The sequence below is a fragment of the Octodon degus genome, unplaced genomic scaffold (assembly GCF_000260255.1).
Source record: "Octodon degus isolate 3935 unplaced genomic scaffold, OctDeg1.0 scaffold00009, whole genome shotgun sequence".
NCBI classification, from domain to species: Eukaryota; Metazoa; Chordata; class Mammalia; order Rodentia; family Octodontidae; genus Octodon; species Octodon degus.
This window is the reverse complement of record NW_004524585.1, coordinates 11,214,103-11,235,911: the sequence shown is the minus strand read 5'-3', so window position 1 is coordinate 11,235,911 and position 21,809 is coordinate 11,214,103. Positions and strand designations below refer to the sequence as shown.

At 53.9% G+C, this 21,809-nt stretch overlaps 2 protein-coding genes across 2 annotated transcripts in view; one reads left to right on the top strand and one right to left on the bottom strand.

Moving 5' to 3' along the window:
- Positions 1-13,668, top strand: part of Lmod1 (leiomodin 1) — a 51,553-nt gene extending 37,885 nt beyond the window's left edge. The window contains exons 2-3 of the mRNA XM_004625346.2: positions 10,058-11,566; positions 12,260-13,668. Of these exons, the coding sequence (XP_004625403.1) occupies positions 10,058-11,566; positions 12,260-12,286 (1,536 nt within the window). The 3' untranslated portion in view covers positions 12,287-13,668. The remainder of the gene's footprint in view (positions 1-10,057; positions 11,567-12,259) is intronic.
- A 4,283-nt stretch (positions 13,669-17,951) lies between these two features.
- On the bottom strand, positions 17,952-21,377 carry Shisa4 (shisa family member 4). Its single transcript, XM_004625345.2, has 5 exons — positions 21,153-21,377; positions 20,602-20,773; positions 19,566-19,699; positions 18,663-18,830; positions 17,952-18,454 (listed from the first exon to the last, which is right to left on the bottom strand). Exons 1-5 carry the CDS (start codon positions 21,223-21,225, stop codon positions 18,408-18,410), a joined length of 594 nt encoding a protein of 197 aa, XP_004625402.1. The 5' UTR covers positions 21,226-21,377; the 3' UTR covers positions 17,952-18,407.
- Between the last annotated feature and the right edge of the window lie 432 nt (positions 21,378-21,809).

Below are 21,809 nucleotides of genomic sequence, written 5' to 3'. Positions count from 1 at the left end.
AGGAATTGTTGGGAATATGTATTCCCGTTTCATATGTTGTCTTTTCAATCTATTGGTTGTTTCTTTTTCTCTGCAGAACTTTTTTTTTTTTTTTTTTTTTTTTTTTTGGTGGAACCAGGGATTGAACTCAGTCCTTTGCGCTTGCCAGGGAAGCACTTATTTCACTGAGCCATCTCCCCGGCCCCAGCTTCTATATATTTTAATTGCTGCTAAGCTCGCCAGCCGGCAGGTGTGACCATAAACAGCTCAGGTCTTAGGTGCTGCGATTGTGTTCTGGTTGTTCGGACCATGAGGAAAAGATAGTGTAGGAAAGTGTGGAAGGAAGGGTCACTCAGTATGATCCTGGGAAAGTTCCTCCCCCTAGCTGCTGTTCTTTTCTTTCTTTTTTTTTTTTTTAATTTTTATTTATTTGTTTATCCATTTATTGTGTGTATGTGTGTGGCCAGCTCAGCCCACCAGGGGGCGGGCTGGCTGGCCTGTGGTGCTGGGGGATTGAACCACAGTCCCTGTGCTTTGCTTGGCTTAGTTTGTTCTAAGTAGGTGCTTTAGACCACTGAGCCATCTCACCAGCCCCTTTTCTTTTCTTTTTATCTTATTTATTCTTTCTTCTCTCCTTCAACTCAACCCACTACCGGCAATGAACCCAAGGCCTTCACTCTGAGCTATATCCCCATCCTTTTTAACATTTTGATTTTGAGACAGGGTCTTACGTTTTCACTAAGTTGTCCAGGCCAGGCTTGAACTTTCAGTCCTCCTGCTTCACCCTCCCAGAATTCTGGGATTGCAGGCTGTGCCACCACACTGGCCCCTGGCTGCTTCTGGTGACTGGAACCTTAGCATGCTCTGCCCACTTGGGAGGGCAGTGTTAAGTAGTAAATCACCCGGATGACTCGTGAAGAGCCCTTGGCACAAGGTCCTACACCTTGTACACAGTAATGGCTGTGCATATTGTATTAACATTCTTGGCTGGGTGTGGCAGGGGCAGGAGGATTGCTTCGAGTTCCAGTTCAAGGCCAGCCTAGTGTACATAGCAAGTTCAAGGCCAGCCTGAACTACATAGCAAACCTTATCTCAAAAAAAATAAATTTTTTTTTTTCTGGTCCTGCATGCCACGCTGGGACACACTGAGCAGATGAACAAGTCTGGGCGTGGTGGTGAATGCCTATAATCCCAGGGCCAGGGAGGCTGAAAACAGGAGGATCACTACAAGTCCAAGCTGCTATGTAGTGAGACCCTGTACCAAATACATAAATAAATAAAAAATCTTAATTTTACTGTGGGATGGTGGGGGGCAAAGAGCTGTCTCTGGCGGAGGCTCTCAGGCAAAAGTAGCTTTGGCTGTGGCTCCATTTGTGTGAGACATTATAATACAGTCATATGCTTTCTCATCCACTGGTTCCCTGTCTGCAGGTTCAAAGGTGTGAGCAGAATATATTTGGAGGAAAAATGTCAAATAGCAATACAACAGGAAAAATAATACAAACTTTAAAATACAGTGAAAGGGCCAGGGATATAGCTCAGTGGCATAAGCACCTGCCTGGCAAGTGCAAGGTCCTGAATTTGATCCGTGGTACAGCCAAAAAATAAAAATAAAAATAAAATACAGTGTGACAACTAGTTATGTGGCATTAACATTGCATTAGGGGAGCTGGTGAGATGGCTCAGTGGTCTAAAGCACCTACTTAGAACAAGCTTAGCAAAACACAGGGACCACGGTTCAATCCCCCAGCACCACATGCCAGCCAGCCCCGCCTCCTGGTGGGCTGAGCTGGACACACACACACTAACACACACACACAAATAAATAAATAATTAAAAAAAATATTTAGGTATTGCAATACGCAAGCGATGACCTAAAGGACCCAAGATGATGTGCGTAGGTTCTGTGCAAAGACTGTGCCACAGGGACTCAGGTGTCCACAGCAGGGAGGTCCTGGAACCAACAGAGACCGAGGGACACCGTGTGAAAGCTGAAAGTCCAGACTCTAGAGGACGAGAGCTGCGACTTGAGCCCTGGTTTCAGTCACGTAACAGCTGTGCAATCTTGGGTTTGATTTCCTTCTTCTCTAAAATGAAGATAAAAGTTCTCGCTCCTTGGTGGAGCCATGATGAGAACTCTAGAACTCAGTAACTGTGTGACACATACACGACCGCAGGGGCAGGTCAGCAAACAGGTAGCACAGTGAGGGGCCAGAAAGCTGTCGGGAGGCCCGGGGCAGAGGATTTGGGCAAAAGGATCTAACTGGGGAACTTGATTTCCCAGGGATGCTGGGAGGGGAGAGGGACGATGCCTTAGAAACAGGGCTCAAAGCAGCGACGTGAGCTCCTCCCACTTAGGGCTTCTCTGGCATCTTCACTGGGTGGAAGGGATGGACTGAGTTATTCCCAGACCTGATGCCTGACCATGCATGGACATTCTGCCCAGGAGTGGACACACTTACTCCAGTGGGCTGCCTACAGGGCACTGGGATGCCAGAGAGAGGTCTGTGGGTAGGAATGGGGCCACAGGGCATCTGAGACGCCTGAGGAGGCACAGCTTTTCTTAGCTCTGTGACTACAAAGGCCTTGGCTTCCTAGCTCAGAGCTCACTGGGTACATGTGTTCCCCTGGGGGTGCCTCTGAGATCACCCCCGTGTAAGTCCTGAGCACATGGGAGACTGTGCCCAAATGGCCTGCATTCTTGTAGGGCACTGGGGGCGAATCTGTGGCATATGAGCCAAGTCACCCTAGCCGCTGAGCATCGGATAGCAGTTGTTGGTTCTAAACTCAAACCTCAGTGTTCAGGCTTAATTGCAGTGTTGGCATTTTGCCGTTATAGGTGGGTTTTGGGTTGCAGTTTGGGCACTTGGTCCATAAAAGATTTGCCATCACTGTTGTAAGAAAGGAGAGGGACCAGCCTCCATCATCACTAATCTTGACTGCGTGTTCGTTTATTTGGGTTTTGGTTTTGGTTTGGTTCATTTCTTTTTGTGGTACTAGGGATTGAACTCAAGGCCTTTACACTGACCTACTCAAACATCCCCAACCCTTTCTTATTTTGAGACAAGGTGCCCTTGTGCTTGCCAGACAGGTGCTTAAGCCACTGAGCTATTTTCCTGGCCCAAGACAAGTTTTTTTTTTTCTTTTTTTTCTTTTTTTTTTTTTTTTGCAGAACTGGGTATTGAACTCAAGCCCTTGTGCTTGCCAGGCAAGCGCTTATTCTACTGAGCTATCTCCCTGGCCCCCCAAGACAAGTTCTTGATAAACTAAATTGCCCAGGCTGGACTCAAAGTTGCAATCTTTCTGCTTCAGTCTCCCAGAGTTCTGGGATTACAGGCATGTGCCACCCCACATGGCTTAGAAAATACATTTTCAGGGCTGGAGAGATAGCTCAGTAGAATAAGTGCTTGCCTGGCAAGCACGAGGTCCTGAGTCCAATCCTCAGTACTGCAGAAAAAGAAAAAAAAAATTTCAAGTTACAAAGGTATTAGGGTCTGTGAGCTCTAGGATAGAGGTGAAGCCAGATGAAGTTTATTGCTACCATAGCTCAAGGCCGGTGGCTCAGTCATGTCTAAACAGTGTGGCTGAGCTTTCCGAGTTCTACCCATGGAACTGCAGGTTGCAAGCAGGACTGCATCTCCTTGGTGGCAGGGCCATACTAGGGCCTCCCTGGGTATGACACCTCGTCACTCTGACAGTCTTCATGTGGATTTCCTGGGGCTGGTGCACCTGGCATCCTCACTAACAAGCATCCCCGAGTTCAGTCTCCCAGAGTTCTGGGAGACTGCCCCCCGCAGCAGCTTACACCCCTCTGTGGTCCTGGCTGGGAGTCCAGAGGTGTGCAGTGGCCAGCAGTCTCAGAAAGTACCAATAGCAGGAAGTTTTGCAATGTCCACACCACACAGCAAAGCCTCTGACCCACAATGATGAGTTCTACTTTGAGCCTCTTGTTCTTGTGGGATTCGCTGAGCTCTGGTTATGGGCAGGAGCTGAATGTGTACGAGTCTTTGGGTACAAGCCATTGAACACTCCAGAAGTAATTTACCAGGATGTTAGCCACGGGGAAGTGAGGTCCGTCGCACCCCGCCCTCATTTCCTCTTTCTTTCCCCTTTCTCCAGCCCCCTCCCAGAGCCTCAGTTTCCCCACGCGCTAGCTAGGAGGGATGAATGGCAGGTTCTCAGGGTTCTGGTCCCTACTGCAAGGAAGTCAGTATTTCCCGGCAGCTAGGGGCTTTGAAATGGGAAGCTGGTGTGAGATGATTTGAGAAGAGTTGGACCTGCCTGGAAGAACCAAAAGAAGGGGTGCTGGAAGGTGCCAAGGCTTTTGTCCCCAAGCTATTGCTACCCAGGTAAGGAGCAGCTGTCTGGGAGTGGCTGAGAAAGGTGCTGATGGCCTTCCCAAGCAGGCTACATTGTCTCTATATGGGTCATCCTTCATTTATTTGTACAAGAGGCCACTATCTCAGCACCCTCTGCCACATGCAGTTTGTCACTTGTCCCCTTGTCTGCTATGTCCCTAAGTGGTGAGGACAAGACTGTTTCCTATAGCCTTGTGTCTGTGTTTGTGAATGAAGTTGTGAGCACATCACTGAGCAGGGTCTTGAGCAGGATTCAGGGAGGACTGGCTCTGGAGCAAAGGCACCTCTCTGTATCCGTGGCCCTACACAAGGGCTCATGACTGGTGCTTTGTTGGTGGGAATGATGAGCAGCCCATGCTCTGCCTCCGTCTCCATAGGTGTGGAGTAGAGCTGGGATTTACACATAGGCCAGCACCTTCAGAGCCGATGGCTCCCCTGCCACCATGGCAGAACTTTCCCAGAATAATCCCCAGTCTTCCTGACACCACTGAAGGGGATCTGCAGTTTTAAGGGTGTTAAAAGATCTGTGGCACTGTCTTATGAGCCGGCCAAGCCACCAGCAGACACAGGCACTGTGGCCCCTTTGGGGTGCCTGCATGAGTAAAGCTGCCTTCCCCCAACGGTGGACCTTCTTGAGATTGTTTGTCAAGGCAATCTAGACTTTTTCTCCTTGGGAAACCGTAAAAGCATTCTGAGTGGAATAAGTCAGAAGCCTGGAGGGGGTAAGCCCCTCTCCCCACCCCAGCTGTGAGCCTGGCTGCCTGCCCTGCCCCTCACAGCAGCCCTGAAAGGGAGCTGCTCTCCCAGGGGATCTGTGGCCAGCTCTGCCCTACCCTTCCCTGTACAGACAGACGACACTGACAGCTGCTGAGCCTGAGATCAGGAGGTCACCAGTTGGCAGGAGGTGTAGGGCCATGGCCTCTGGCCTCCACCAGGACAGCTTCACGAGAAAAGCAAGGGAATGAGACCCTGGCCTTGGAGAAGCGGTGTAGAACCAGAGAGGAGTGGTAGGGGACTGCACACGGGGAGATCTGGGAGGTTCATACGTTCCCCTGCTTTTCCTGGTAGTTATGACCTTGACCCTGGAGAAACAAGGGTCAAGGGATCCCAGAAGAAGCAGGCCAGGGCTGCACCTTCTAATGAACTCTGGATCCAACACTGAGGTGGCCAGTGCCCTGGGGGTCTCCACACCTGGGCAGACTCACCAGGCCCTGGTGCGGGGAGGACAGGGCACAGCAAGAGGGGCTCTGCACTGTGTGAAGCCATGTCACTGTCCACCTACTCTGGGGAGAGAACAGATGGCTTGGGTTCATGGCAGTGCTATCACAAGGGATGGTGGCAGTAGCCCTCGCCTTCCATGGCTCTGCCCCTCCGAGGACATGGCTGAGATGGAAGGGCACTCTGGGAGTCAAACAGTCCTGCTCCTTCCTACTTGCCCTGAGCTATGCTCCCCCTGGGGCACAGCTGTCTCCTTCACTGCTGGCTGGGGTCACACTGGCACTCAAGGTGACAATGTCTCAGGTACAGGTCACAGGAAGGAAAGAGAAAACTGCCAGGGAGTGGCAGAGGCTGACCAGTGGCTACTGAGTCCAAGTCCCCCCTCATCCTTGAGCCTGCTGAGGGACTTCTGGACAGACAAGTCTCTCCTCTCCTCTTTTAAGGCCCTGGCAGTGGTGAGATGTCCTCTGTCATCAGAGGAGGCATCAGAGGAAATGGAACCCAAAGGCCCCTGCTGGGGAGAGCATTCACCCACTGAACCCCAGGTGCTCATAACTTGGATCAGAACACCACACCTGGCCACAGCTCCGGAAGAGAGGGACAAAGAGCTGCCCTCACCTCTGAGTCTGACACTAGGTCCTCTGTATATCACAGATCACTTGAGACTTCCCAAAGAGGTCAGGCTATGCCTCTTTGCATGACTCCTGGACCCCCCAGGGGGCTTCCCCTGACCTTTTGTGGTTTCCCATTGAGGAGAAGTATTTCCACTTAGGTCTCTCATCTCAAGGCCTCGGGACCTGTATTCCATGGAGTCCTCTACTATAACCTAACCCCCTTTTGCTGGAAGTGACAAAAGGTCATGACTTAGCACAGGAACATAGGCAAAAATAATCTCCCGAGGTCACGGGGATACACCACTGGTTTCAGAAACAAAAAGCAGTTGGCCTGGATGTCCTCTTAGATAAGCACCAAGGCGCAGCTCTGCTATGTGCCAAGGAGCCCTCTGTCCTGCTCTACAGAGATCCCAGGCGGGAGGACTCTGGGCTCCTTCTCCTTTTAAGGCAACGTCTGAGCTCTCAGGCTGCGCGAGCTGCAGCAAGCCCCAGCCCCACTCATTCCTGGCTATTTGGAGGAAACTGATGATTAATCAGCTCTCTCCCCACCCCCACCCGGCCTGTTTTTCATTAAGTTCTTTTTAAAGGGTTGGCGCACCTCCTAGAGCACAGACACTTGGCACACTCCCACAGGCCAGGGACCCTAGTGGGGGAGAAGGCCCCAAATGAAGCAGGGAGCGCTCCAAGATGAGGACAAAGGGGAGTGGTCAGGATGTGGGGTGTCTGGCACAGAGTGGGTTAAACTGTGGGAAACAAGTCCTGTTTGTGGAGGAGAGGAAGGCTCTGAAGAAGGCTGGCCAGGGGAGGAGGCTGGTATGGGCAGCAGGGGCACACAGGCATCTACACGTGCAGGGCAGGCGGGCAGGGCAGGCGCTGTCCTCAGTGCGTAAGGTCAGGAACAGGTCCGCTGGCTTTGTGGCTGCTAGTGAGACAACCAGGCGTGCGTCCCGTTTGTCCTAAACCTGATGGTTGAGTTGGTTGTCATCCCTCTGGGTCTCCACCCTTCCTTTAAGTGCTAAGAGATATCCAGCTGGGCACTTTTGTGGAAAGGAAGGACAGGAGATGGTAGCGGTCTGCCCCAGTTCACTCAGTGTTCACCTCCAGGCTCCACAGTGGACAGGATCCGTGACAAAACCACTCTGGCTGTGGCGGGATGGGAGGAGGGGGTTGCAAAGCTGTGCAGATCATCATAAAAATGTCCTAAAGGAAAACCTTTGCCCCACTTACGTTCTATTTATGTGCAGTAAAGTCACCACTGTCTCTGCTCCACAGTGAGTTGTGGGGCCAAGTCCAGGACCCTGAAGGCAGAGTGAGTGGAGGGCTCCCCGAACCTGCTGTTGAGGCTCCGTTGCCCCAACCCCACTGAGACTCCCAGTATGGCCACACACTGGGGACAGGAGGGGGGAGGGGGCCTTCAAGGCCCTGTCTGGCCCTTGGCTGCCCACTGAGGTACCAGCAGGAGTCCAGGCCTTTGCTGCTCTGCAGTGGGTGTGTTTGGGCCACAGGTACGTCCGCATGGTACCATGCCTGCCCTCCAGTCCTTCAGGAGGGTGGGGGTGAGCAGGAGCCTCAAGGACCAGACCGCCATGGAGTTCTGCCTTTCCTTCCTTTCACCCCCTCTTCCCACACCCGTTGGGCACACCTCACCAACCCAAGAAGCAGTGCACTACACCCCTAGCCCTTTTTATTCTTGATTTTCAGACAGGGTCTCCCTAAGTTACCCAGGCTGGCCTTGAACTTGCACCCTTCTCAGTTCCCTGAGTATTTGGCATTACAGGCTTGTGTCAGCAGGTCCAGCTCCTTGGGGTACTCTTTGTTGGGTTTTGGTTTTGCTTTGGTTTGTTGAGACAGGGTCTCACCTTGTGCCTCAGTATCTAGAGAACTGGAATTATAGGCTTCACTGGGCCCTCAAGAATGAAATCCTTCCAATTTTACACCACGGTCTCTTTGTGTTACATCACCTCTAGAGAGGGACTTGACAGCACCCCTTGTGACCCTGAGTACTCTGGGTCCCTCTTCCCAGTCAGTTAAACCAAGTATTGCATGGTGGGCCAGCTGCTTGCTGTGCTCCTGGGGTGGGGACAGAAGCAAATCCTAAGTAGCTCAGACTTAGTGAAGAGCGGTGGCGCACACCTATAATCCCAGCACTTGGGAGGCTGAGGCAGGAGGATCGCTGTGAGTTCATGGCCAGCCTGGAGACCCTGTCTCAAAAAACCAAAAACAAAATAGCTCAGACCTGATGTGACTCTGTTCAAGAAGAAATAGAGCCACACAGAAGTGCTAGGTGGCCAGTGCTGTGAATAAGACTCAAGTGTCCATTCTGCTCAGTGGTCTCAGTCCCACGCTCCCAGGGCCATGTGATGGAGTCTTCCGTGATCCAAATGTAGCCATGGAATCCTCTCTCCCAAATGTGAAGAGTATCCCTGAGTACAGGCCCAGCAGATTCCAGGGCTCCCTGCCCAGGCAGAGGGATATCCTTAGCAAAACTTTTATTAAAAAGTAAAAGCCAGGACTGACAGTGTAGCTCAGTGATGAAGCGCTAGCCTAGCACACACAAAGCCCTGGGTTTGAGCTCCAGCCCTGGAAAGCAGAGGAAAAAAAAAAAAGAAAAGAAAAGAAAAAAGAAAAGAGAACACTGTAAAGAGAGACACATGTTTAATTTGTTCATTCTGCCCACTTCTTTATAATTAGCTTCTTTCAATGGGATGGTGATGGTAGATAGAATTTAAAAGTAGCCTTAACTAATAAAATGTCAGCATCATTACCTTGATCCCTTCTGTGTTTTTTTACTGCAATTATATTGACTTACTAAATCCCAGTACCTGGGACCCCCCACACCCCCTGGCAGCAGGCCTAGGCACCCTCCTTGAGCTCAGAATGCCCCCTGGAGATGCTCAGTGGGTAAGATAACTGATAGTTTTTGTTTTTGTTTTTTCCAGTATGGACTGGACCTAGAGCCTTCACAATGAACTGCATCTGCCGTCCTTTTTCTTTTGAGAGAGGATCTCACTAAGCTCAGGCTAGTCTTGAACTTGTGATCCTCCTGCTTCAGCCTTGAAGAGTGCTGGGATTACAAGCATGAGACATCATTAGGGTCTTTTTTTTTTAAATAAAGGGGCCAGAGAGATGGCTCAGTACAATAAGTGCTTGCCTGGCAAGTACAAGGGCCTGAGTTCAATCCCAAGTTCTGCCATAAAAAGAAAAAAAACTTTTTTAAAAAATCAAAATTCATTTTATTTTATTATTTTATTTTATTTTTGCGATACCAGAGATTGAACTCAGGACCTTGTGCTTGCCAGGCAAGTGCTTATTCTACTGAGCTATCTCCCTGGCCCCAAAAATTCATTTAAAAAAATGCATAATGACTAAAAATTCAGCACTAAGTAGTGGTGCACATCTACAGTTCCAGCATGCTGGCAGGTTGAAGCAGGACAGTAAGTTCGAGGTTGTGCTGAGAAAGCCTGGGAGCTCAGTGCAAGGCCCTGTGCTCAATCCTCCACTTACCCTATGTATAGGATCAGCTTTAGTGAGTCTGTCTCCAGTTCCAATATTCATGCAGGCCCTAGTGAAAGTAACCCTCTGAAGTCACCCATGATGGGAAAGGGCTGTGGGTCTGAGAACGCTCTGGGAGGGGAACTGCTTTGTGAAGACCTCTGCATCCTCCATGGGCATGATGTTTCCATTGGCCCCGAGGCCCTGTGTGAGTCTGATGTCAGACGGCTTTCTGCAGTGAGACCCCAGTTCCCAGGCTGCTGTCCTCTCTCCAGCACCAGCTTCCTCCTGAAGCTCCAGGGCAATTATGTGAGTGCTCCCTGGCTTGCCTTGTAGTCCTCCCTCTCCTCCTAAAGCAAGCTCTTCATGTTTGTTTTTTCTTTTCTGAATTCTCAGGACAGCAAGCAAGTGGCAACCCAAGCAGATGCCAAGAATGGAGAGGAAAAGGGCAGAGACGCCAGCAAAAAAGCCCTGGGCCCCAGACAAGATCCAGACCTGGCCAAGGAACACAAGAGGGGCAATTTAAAGAAAAGCTTCTCTAAAGACAGAGAGGAAGCCGATGGCAGACGCGGGGAGAAGCCCAAGGAAGAGAAGGTCATCAGAGGCATTGACAAGGGCCGGGTCAGGGCTGCGGTGGATAAGAAGGAGACAGGGAAGGATGGGAGAGGAGAGGAGAGGACAGCAGCCCCTAGGAAGGAAGAGGAGAAGAAAGGGAGTGACAGGAACCCAGGCCTGAGTAGGGACAAGGATAAGAACAGAGAGGAAGTGGTCAAGAAGGAAGATGTAGAGGTGAGAAGGGAGGGCAGGAGCATAGACACTGCCACCGCGAGAGAGGATGAGCACAAGAAAAAGGCAGGAGAAGACCCAGACAGGAAAAAGGAGGCTGAGGGGACAAAAAAAGCAACTGAGGACAGGGACACAAAAAAGCAGGAGGAAAAAGTCAAGAAAGAGGAGTCCCGGAGTGAAAAGGAAGCCAAAGAGGAGAGTAAGACCAAGACAGCAGAGAAGCAGGCTCCTGGGGCTTCAGGCCAGGCTGCAGAGGCGCCGGCCAAGGTGGAGGAGGAGGCGGCTCCCAGCATTTTTGATGAACCTCTTGAGAAGGTGAAGAACAATGATCCAGAGATGACCGAGGTGAATGTCAACAACTCAGACTGTATCACGAACGAGATCCTGGTCCGCTTCACCGAGGCCCTGGAGTTCAACACGGTGGTCAAGGTGTTCGCGTTGGCCAACACACGGGCTGATGATCATGTGGCCTTTGCTATTGCCATTATGCTCAAGGCCAACAAGACCATCACCAGCCTCAACCTGGACTCCAACCACATCACAGGCAAGGGCATCCTGGCCATCTTCCGGGCCCTCCTCCAGAACAACACACTGACTGAGCTGCGCTTCCACAACCAGCGGCACATCTGTGGGGGCAAGACTGAGATGGAGATCGCCAAGCTGCTCAAGGAGAACACCACGCTGCTCAAGCTGGGCTATCATTTTGAGCTGGCTGGGCCCCGGATGACAGTCACCAACTTGCTCAGCCGCAATATGGACAAGCAGCGACAGAAGCGGCTGCAGGAGCAAAGGCAGGCCCAGGAAGCCCGCGGGGAGAAGAAGGAGCTGCTGGATGTGCCCAAGGTCGGGGCCCTGGCCAAGGGCTCCCCCAAACCTTCACCCCAGCCATCTCCAAAGCCTGCTGCAAAGAACTCACCCAAGAAAGGGGGTGCTCCTGCTGCCCCACCCCCTCCACCCCCTCCATTGGCTCCTCCCCTTATCATGGAGAACCTGAAGAATTCACTCTCACCAGCCACCCAGAGGAAGATGGGGGACAAAGTCCTCCCTGCCCAGGAGAAGAACTCCCGTGACCAGCTCCTGGCAGCCATCCGCTCCAGCAACCTCAAGCAGCTGAAGAAGGCAAGTGGTGTGGGCACAACTACACGGTTAGGGGCCAGGGCTTGCAGGAGATGCAGCTGTGAGGACACACACGCGTGTGCATGAGCACACACACACATACTCTGCCAGGTGCACTCCCAGGGCCCTTCAGGTCATCTCAGCCAGGCCTTGTGTCCAGACAAGTCACAGCCAGTGTTAGAGGACAGATTCCTGCTTCCTTCATGGAGTGTCCTTCTTTGTCTCCCTCTGCACCTCACCCTTCTCTGCTGCAGTCAGAGCCACTTCTCCCACAGATGGCTGGTCCCTACAGGTCAGTCTATCCCTAAGGTGCCTCCACTACCCTGGAGAATCTGCCTTTGACTAACCAGTGCCATGAATGTGTGGGCCGTTCCCAGATATCCTACTTGTTACAGCTCTGCCTCCCCGGAAGTCCCCCCTGCTGACAAAGTCCATATTTATTTGCCCCTCTGACTGGATGCCCTGTTCCCTCAGCATCAGTTGCAACTAGATGCCATGAGATAAAGGACAGCCTCCAGTGGCCCTTGAGTGACAGCCAGCTTTTACAGAACAGGTGTCAACACCTCAAGCATTCATCACTTGGACACACACTGAGGTGTTTGAAGTATTGTCTTCTAGAAGGGAGGGAGGTAAGAGGAATTCCAGAGGCCTCTGGGCAACCCCTCCCACTCTCACCATCTCTACTTTGCCCTACAGGTGGAGGTGCCCAAGCTTCTTCAGTAGGACCAGGCTGCCAGGCTCTGGTGCCAAGGCCATGACTGCCCAGACTCTCGTCCCAGGGCTACACTGACCTCGCTCACCCAGCCCTGGCTGATCCGCTATGGCTGCCCTACTCAGCCATGGGAGCGTGCACACGAGGCCTGGGCCACGCTCGAGGCCGGATGCCTCATCTCTTCTCACTTTCCTTTTCTTGTCTCTGAGGCTCTCTAAGAATTGCTTTGATGCCTGGAGCTGAGGTTTCTGGACAAGAAGAGTCCTCCTAGCACATCACAGAGAAGATGGCACTGCGCAGGGTGCATGGAGCTGGCACACTGCAAAAGGCCTATGATCCAGGAAGGAAGTCATTCAGGGACCATGTATCCAACCCAGCCCCACTGTCCTCTGGGGCCAGGACTCAGGTCTCTGAGGAGCCCTTGGGGCAGAGCTGCTGGGCCAGTGTCACTCTGTGGGTAATGGCAGAGGGATGGAGGGCATGGGGGCCCATGGGGAGGCAGGTGGCCTGCACAGAGAGCGCCTGCTGGGGAGTGGGCTCCAGATGGGAGGACATGGACAGACAGCAGCTGGACCTGAAGGTTTGATGCCAAAGCAGATGTTTCCCTCACACCCACCTGCTGTTGTATAAATAGCTGTGTATCTGTTTTTCCATAAGATTTTGATAATATATACAACCTTTAGCTGCAATGACTTGCCTCTCCTCTTCATGGACTGAGGATACTGATGTATCCCTGGGCTCCCTGGAAGGTTCTAGAAGCTCACATTCTCTGCCACACCATTTGACTTGACCATGAAATCAATCCACCTCTGCAGAAAAGCAGTGTGGGGAAAGCCTGGGCCCTGAGCAGAGGGACCCGTGGCCTGGCTGGCTGTGTCTGCTTTTGAACCACTCAGCTGCCTGGAGCCAGTAGTTTGCAGGGGGGACAGGGCAGAGTGCAGCACAAGCCCTGGATGGCTATATTAGGCCTGTTCAGGGGAGGCTCATTCCATGACTCTTCCTAACTGTGGGCTCAGGGCCAGCTCCCCAGAGCAGTTACAGGCCAGGGAAGCCAGCTAGGGAAGAAGTGGGGTGACCGTGTGGAGCACCCCACATGCCCTTAGACCTGGAGGTGCTGCCCTTCTCACCTGTCAGTGCTGTCCCTGGGCATACATCAAAGACATCTTTCGAGTCAGCCATGGCTGCAGCACACAGGCTGAGGCCTGTGGAAGGCTGAAGCAAGAGGATTCCTTAGTGAATCAGAGAGACTCTTCATGTCTCAAAGTAAAAAATAAAAAAGGACGGGGGATGCATCCGCACAGCAGAGTGCCATGGGATCAATGCCCAATACCAAGGGGACCAAAATGGAAAGAGAAAGAGGAAGGAGGGAGGGAGGGATGAAGAAAGAACAAAAACTCCAGAACTTCCAGGCTAGGGGTATAGCTCAGTGATAGAACACGTGCTTAGGTCGTTGGAGGTCCTGACTTTGATCCCCAGCACCACCAACACAACAAAAACATCTTTTGCATTTTGGCTTGAATGTGCTGGCAACAGCTGGCACTGTGACTCTGCCACCTTGGGCCTAGGTCACTTTTAGGTGTTTGTTGTTTGTTTGCCTGAACAGCAAAAACCCTGGAAGACAGGGCGGGCGGCAGGCAAGCAGGGCAGCTGTGCTGGCCATGGCCGAAGCCAGAGGCAGGCTAGTGCTGTGTCCACCCTGCTCTCATATCCCTCCGCCCGCTTGTCTGTCACTGTGGGCAGTGTCTGAGCCCAGGGGAGGGGCGACAGACTCTTGCCAGCTGACAGCCCTGGAGAGTGTGAGCTGGAGCTAAGCCCAGCCAGAGTCCACTCACCCTGTGCCCGCTGGGCTCTTGCGGGGAGCCACATGCCATAGGGTGCTTCCAATCTGAGAGGGGGACAGCAATAATCTCTCCATTTGGCAGATAAAGTTGGAACCAGACAGGTTAACTAACCATCCACAATCGCACAGCCCATAAAAAGCAGAGCGCAAGTCTTCTGCCCCTAGGGCTGTTTATAAGATTCCCTATTCACCATCGAAATGGAAGAGTGAAGATAAGAAAAACAGCCTAACAGAACCAACTAACGTATCTCCAAATTTCAAGGCTCCAACAGAATCTGTCACCCTAGGACTCTTTCTCCCACATTTACAACACGATTTAGGAAAAACCCAAAGCCGTTGGGTCCCTCCCCACGCTCTTGGGGGTGCGTGTCCGCGCGCGGCGAGACCTAATCAGTCCTCCAGTTGAAGTGCGCGGAGCCCGGCGCGGGATCACAGCGCCACCTGGGGGCAGACCGCGTCCCAGAGTCTCCCTCTGCAGGACCCGGAGGAGAGCTGCGGGGCGCGGGAAGAAGACCGACGGCTGCCCCGGTGCAGTCTCTGCCCAAGGCACTACGGGGTAGGGGTGTTGGGCGCTGCCAGCGGCTTCTGGGGCCAGTGGAGAACGCTAGAGAAGCGGGGGCTCGCTGAACCGCTCAAGAGGGGCGCATTTCTGCCCGCGCAGGCACCACCACCAGCCTGCCCCCCTCGGTCACCTGTCTGTCCCCTTCCCTTCCTAAAACCCGGAAGCCTCCTATTCTATAGGGGAAGATATGTGATTCAAGGAGGCAAATGGCTTGACCTTCCACAAGATCAAGATCGCCTGTCACCTCATGCACATCCTCACCCAGGCGCTGCCTGTGAACTCCGAGGTCAGCCTGGAAGTCAGGGTCTGAGAGCCTCCTTGGGCCCACCTCACCTAGGCACTCTTTCCCACCTAGGATTGCTCCCCATTCCCCTGCACCCCACCAGGCTCTTCTGTCAGTTGCCAGAACTCTGCTTTCCCACGGACTTCCCTGCTTTCGAGAGGCCCCTGTTACAGTTCCACCAGTCCTTGCCCTATCGTCACTGATGGATCCAGTCTCATACGGTCCACAGACAACCGGTTCTTTCCATCCCATCACCCACCAACCGGGGAGAAGTGAGGTCCAGAATCCCCGGACAGCCCCCCCGCCCCCTCCCCCCGCGCGCCGTCACTATCGCTAGCAGGGTGGGGGGAGGTTAATCGTGAGTGTCTTCCCCGGCTCCTCTCCCGTTCCCTGCTGCCTCTCTTCACCCTCGCCTCTGCACTACCGGGGCACTGTTGAAGTTCTGCTCTGCTCTGAGCTCACCGAGCCAGTGGACCCTGGAGGGGCTGCAGGTGCAGGTGCCTTGTCCCGACCTCCCCACCCACGTGGTTCTTTTTAAGAAACAGGATCGCTGATGACATGATGGCGCATACCTGTAGTGCCAGCACTCAGGAGGCTGAGGCAGAGGAATTGTTGGGAGTCAGCCTGGTGAGTTCAAAGCCCTCCTGAACTACATTGTGAGACCTTGTCTCAAAGAAAAAAATAGGATTTGGACAAAGGTCAGCCATGAGTGACCTTCCACAAGATCAAGATCGCCTGTCACCTCATGCACATCCTCACCCAGGCGCTGCCTGTGAACTCCGAGGTCAGCCTGGAAGTCAGGGTCTGAGAGCCTCCTTGGGCCCACCTCACCTAGGCACTCTCTCCCACCTAGGATTGCTCCCCACTCCCCTGCACCCCACCAGGCTCTTCTGTCAGTTGCCAGAACTCTGCTTTCCCACGGACTTCCCTGCTTTCGAGAGGCCCCTGTTACAGTTCCACCAGTCCTTGCCCTAGCTCTATCCCTGCCCTGAGCCCCGGCTGTCTTCCTTGGAGTTAGCTCTGCCTCCCTCACCATCCTGAGTAGGACGTGGGTTCTGTTTTTATTGTTACCGCTGGCAGCACAGAAGACAGAACCCAAGACCTTAAGCCTCTGCTCAGCAGGAACTGTACAGGCCCATGTTTTTGAATAAAACTGCTCTTCTCCAGCCAGGTCTCCCAGACCTGCTCCCCACCCCAACTTCCCTCCAACCTATTTACACCAATCTTTCGAGGTTGCCTGATTGGTTTTCAGGGGTGAAGAACAAGGTGATGGAAAGGTGCAGCTACAGACTGGGGCTCCCTCTGCCCTTCTTTGATGGGCTCCAGGGTCTGGGACAGAGATCACAGTGCTTTATGAGAGATGTGGTGCTCCCTTCCTTTGAAGAGCCCTGGCATGTGTCAAGATGCTCTTCTGCTCAGAATATGCAAAAGTTCCAACGCTGGATGCCCACCCCCATCCTCTCACCCCTTCCTTAGAAATCATTTCCAGTGATTTGTAGTGTTAACTAGAAACCAGGGCAGCTCTGGCTGTGGTAAACCTGCCTCCTACCCTAGACTACAAAGCAACTCAACATTGGCTACAGCTTGTTGATTCGAAGCTAATTCTGACTGCCAGGGCCTTCTTGACACATCGTTTCTCAGGGAAGCTCAGAAGCCTTACTCTGCATATCTTGTCTCTGCCAACTTCAGGAGGAGGCTGGGCTCCAGGGCTCAAGGACCCAGTGATTCTCCTCCTAAAGTGTGAAGAAGAACCACACAGCAGCCCCAGATCCCATCCTTGCCCTCACATTCAAAGAGAAGGAGATTCCCAACTGTGGTCTCAGCCCCCATCCCAGCACCAGTTGCCCCTTCCTACCTGGGTCAGGTTCAGGGGCCAATTAGGAAGGGGGAAGGGATGAATCTGGGGGCAGATCCCCACCCAAGGAAGCCTCTGGCCCTGGGCCCAAAGTGCCAGCCCTGGAGCTCTTGTTTCTGGGTGGTGTAACAAGAGGTAAAACCCCAGAGAATGTGGGTGCAGGCTTCCATGAGGTGGGGACATGATCAGCACAGTGGCCCTCTCCAGAACCCAGCTGGGCTACAGGGACCCAGATGCCCAAGGAAGAAGTCTGAGGGACTGGGCAGGTGCACAGGGAAACCCAATGGCAGGGAGAAGGGTGGGCCAAGAGCCAGAGGAAGGGGAATGCTGGGCAGCAATGGCTCTGCCAAGCGAGGCTGACACTTCCTCCACTTCTTCTCTGGTCTGTCCTGAGGCAAGTCTGTAAAGCACAGGAACTTAACCTCAAGGGGTCTGGGCAGGGAAGATGGCCAGACAGCTCTAGATGCTTACCCACTCCCCAGATGGTTCTCCTCAGGCTGCAGGTCGGAAGGGGAGGTGAGCTAATTTTCTCCACTGCCTGGTTCAGTCGGGGGGCCCTAATAATCTGGGGAACCTGCTATCACAGTCCCCTGACAACCAAGCAGCTGACAGAAGTAGCTTGCACCCACTTCTTGGTTGGCTCTGTTCTTCTATTTGACCCCTAGTCCTAGGATGTGTGATGCGGGGGGAGGACAGGCTTACAATTTCATCACATCTTATCTCACCCTCATGATAGCTATGAGGTTATTATCTCCATCCTAAAGGTGTGGACACTATAGCTTGGAGACCTTCAGAAACATAATCAAAGTCCAAGGACAAGGAGGCCAGCCAGGTCTGAATCTAAGTGGACCTGAAGGGGGAGGTGCCTCAGATGTCCAAGAGGCCTGATCCTAAGCAGGGGGCTCCACAGCTTCAGTGAGCAGCTTTTGCCAACTGCCACAAGATCTACCTCATTAGCCCTGAGAGCCAGCTCAAGGTCCCCTCCCTCTGTGTTAGGAACAAGGGTGCTGGTGTGCTCAACACTGAGCTGGCCCTTCCTGCCATGGGGACTTGCCTGAGTGGGCAGCAGTTTGGGCTCAGTAGAAGGCAGTGCTGCCGGAAGATGTGAACGGGTCCAGTGATGCTGCTGACATAAGTCACATCTGTACAGCTTTAATCCAGCAGGCCAGGGCCCTGGCCAGCGGACAGCCAGAGGAGGAAGGCTATTGCCAGTTGTTGATGGAGTGTCCCACTGCTCCTACCCCAACACAAAATGGGCAAATAGGAGGAGACACAGCTTTTCCAGTTGGGATCCTGGGAACAGAGGGACTACTTCAAAGCTGGAGGTGTGACCCAAGCTTTCTCTTTCGTCCCAAATGAAAATAGCCCATCAATCCCAAGCCCTCCCCACCACCCCTCATTCATAGCCTAGTTCCAGTTCAGTTCCTATTCCACTTCTCTGGGGCACTGTCCCCAGTAGGCACCAGGACTTGGCTTGGTCTAGAGCGTGGTGACTAGAAGACCCATGCCCACCCCAGGGCAGGATGCAGGACAGTATGGGGAATCTTCCAAAGCTGGTATCACTGAAGGGGCAGCAGAGATGTGGCTGATCTTCAGGCCCCTGGATAAGAGGGCTGTGGTGGCATATAGGGTGGAGGAGCTGAAAGACAAAGAGTTGTATGAGGGTCAGTGGAAACACAGGAGGACTGGAAGTAAACCACTGTGCCCAGGGTATGTGGGATCCATGGGGAAAGAGCTGGTCTAGAGGTTTCCAGCTAGGGGTGGAGGACAACTGGGAGAAGAAGGGGAAGAATTGGAGCAAGGGGTAGGGGACAAGCTGGAACAGAGGCTCCAGACTGCTTACTCACCTGCGGGGTTGTAGATTGGGGGCCTAGCTGGGTAGAGTGGATACTGGGGAGCAGGACCACTAGCTGGGTACATGAAGCCAGGCTGTGGGGGTGCAGGGCCAGCTTTGGGGTCCGCAGGGTATGGGTATACTGGCTGTACTGGGATGCCTGTCATCGGAATCTCCTGACCTAGGTGGGGGACAAGGGTTAGCACTCAGAGCCCCATCCTCTATACGAAGCCTCCTGCCTAGGAAGCCAAGGTCCCCAGGCTGGCTCCAGGGTGGCTCCCTGTGGCCTTTGCCTCTCAAACCGTGCATGGCAGAGTTGGGCAGGCAGCTGTGCATGCAGTCCTGGCTGGTCAAGCTGTGTTTAGAAAGTTTGCTTCCCTTAGCAGGTTTCCAAGATCTCATGCACCAGAGGGCATGGCCTGGGGATGCCCCACATGGGCAAGGAGTAGGCAGCTCCAGAGGCTGCTAGCTTGCAATCCTGCACAGCTGCCACCAAGAGGGACCTCCCCCAGCTCTTCCCTCCCACACTGATCTCCCATATGGTACTGCCATCCCCATGCATTTCAGGTTTGGGCACAAGTGCAGTGACTGCAACACTCAGATGCACACAGTCCACTGGAGTACCGTCAATTAATGTGCACCAATACAGCCCTCACCCCGTGGACCTATTGAGTCACGCACATGCATGTGCCCAGTGTCCACCTGCCATTGCTGACTGCATGCCCATGCATGACTGAGCATTCATGTGCATACACATACGTGGACACATGGTGCCATATACCCTGGGCACATTCTAATTCATGATGGCAGATGCATGCATACAGAAATACATACCGCCAGAAAATTCGCCAACGCTTGATCTCTCTGGTGCCCACTACAGAATGTGGCCCAGCCCATCTCACCCAACTGTGCATACCTTCAAATGGGCTCTGGAGCTGCTGGCGCCGCCGGTACAGATAGCAACAGAAGCAGAGGAAGCAGCAGATGGTGGTGGCAACCACAGCAACAAAGAGGATCACAGCAGAGGCGATGCTTGCTATGGTCTTGGGACTTTAGAAAAAGAACAGGTCCTCTCACCTTCCAGCACTCATAGAAAGGAGTCCTCATTATGCTAGCTGCAATTTTTGTCTAGTCAGGGGCTACAGCATGCCAAGATTTGGGATTCCTTATGGAGCTTTGCCTGGTCCCTATGGAGATGATCCTGGGACCTCACTTCCCAGAAGGCTATGCTGCCTGGCTGGCTAGTGGGAGGCATGCTGGGATTTGTAGTGTTCCCCCTTCACCTCTGCTTTCACACCTACAACGGAAGTGATCAGACTTAAGAACAGTTAGCCCAAAAAGGAGCCTTAGAAATAGTCCAGGGCCATTTTTTCTAAACATCACTTCATACAGTCTCCTTATATTTGTTTTATGTAGTGACAAAAGGAAGTTCAAAAAGCACTACTTCGGGAGCTGGGGATATAATAGTGGTAGAGCCTGAGATGCTTGAGGCCCTGGGTTTCATTCCTAATACCAGGGAAAAACAATTTTGGCAGCAACTCCTTCATTTCATGAAGGGGAACAATGACCCACAGAAGGTAAGCGTCTTCCCTAGACTCACACAGAGGACAGGGAGTGGAGTCAAATCCAGGGTCCTGCCTTCTTGCCAGAGCTGCTTCCACAAAGCCACCCTGTGGTCTGGATGTGAAGCATTCCATTTTCCCTCCGCAGGACCTAGCAGGACCAGGAGGAGGGCTCTGGAAAGAACCTGAAAACATTCAGCCCAGCCCAAGCCTGGGATGGTAACTGACGCCTTCCCTGGAGCTCCCACGCTAGCACTACCCAACTAGCTCTGTCACCAAGCTGGAGCCCTGGTGACTGCAATCACTAAGGATGTGGAGGTGGACGAAGGCGAGGAGACAGGAGGCTTCTTGAGAGGATGTAGGGGTTCGAGGGAGGAGGCAGGAGCCCACCTGAAAGCCAGGCAGTGCTTCTGCTGCCTCTCTGTGATGAGCAAGGTCAGGTCCCTGCAGCAGTAGCGCTGGTAGCAGGTCCCGCAGCAGAAGGTGAAGAACTCGCAGTTAAACCCCGGATTCCAGGAGCCATTCCGGTCCAGATACCACAGGCAGTCCTCGCCAGCCAGAGCTGCGGGGAGGGTGGGGGTGCCCAGTGGCCACCAGGCGAGTTCAACTCCGGCCGCCCTTGGCCCAACACTCCCTCCCCTCCCCCGTCGTGGTCCCCAGTCCACTGGCTCCCGGAAGCTAAGGGTGACTCCTGTCTCCACCCTAAGGGTCATAGCCTCCAAGCCCAGAGGCCTCTGCCCCGGGGCTGCCCCCTACCCAGGTTCCGCTTCCCGCGGCTCAGCCTTCCCGTGCTCCTTTCCTGTTCCCTGCCCACCCCGCAGCACCCAGAGCGCGTGCACAGCTCGAGGGGCCCTAGAGAACCCAGCCGAGGCCCTCAGGTCGACCCCTCCTCTCCCCCGTCCTATCCCACCCCCACCCCTGCCTCACTTCCCAGCCCTTACCCAGGGGAGCCCCGAGCACCAAGAGGACCATCAGGGCGAGCGGCGCAGCCTCGCGGGGCCCCGCAGGCGGCATGGTCGGGGCTGGGCGCGGCCAGGGCTGGGCCGCCGGCAGAAGGGACCACGGGACGGGACGCAGCCGGCTGGTGAGAGCTGCCGCGGGCCCAGCAGGCTGCCGGGCTCGGACTCCTCTCCCGCCTGCTCGGGGGGCTGCACCGAGCGCCCCGCCCGCCGTGGCCCCGCCCAGGGCCGGCCCACCAGCGTGCCCACCCCGCCCTGCTCGGGAGCTGGGTGCCCCTCACCCAGCTGGGCACTGCCCTGCTCTTCTTGTCCCTGGCACCACGGTGGCTCCTCCCGTCAGAGCCGTCACGGACACAGCGGGTAGCTGCACACTGCCGCCTGGAAGGCCAGGCGGTGCCCTGGGCTCGCTTGGGCCCAATCATGATCCCAGGCTCCAGGAGCCCTGATCCTGATGCCACCTCTGAAAGTCCTGCGTAGGGGCCAACCCCTCGGGGGGAGGGGACAGGGCCGTACCTTCCCTTGTGCTGGACCTCTCCTGCCCTGGTGTCCAGCCCCGAACATCCTGCAGGGGGAGGGGAGAGGAGAGGAGGGAAAGAGACTGTGATTGCCCTGCCCCCATTCCGAAACACAGGCACCCTT

Coding starts and splice junctions, on each gene's coding strand:
- Shisa4 (XM_004625345.2), bottom strand. CDS start 21,225: ATGCCGCCTGCGGGGCCCCGCGAGGCTGCGCCGCTCGCCCTGATGGTC. Junction 20,774..21,152: donor GGTGCTCGGGGCTCCCCTGG/GTAAGGGCTGGG, acceptor CCCTCCCCGCAG/CTCTGGCTGGCGAGGACTGC. Junction 19,700..20,601: donor AAGCACTGCCTGGCTTTCAG/GTGGGCTCCTGC, acceptor CTTTTTCTAAAG/TCCCAAGACCATAGCAAGCA.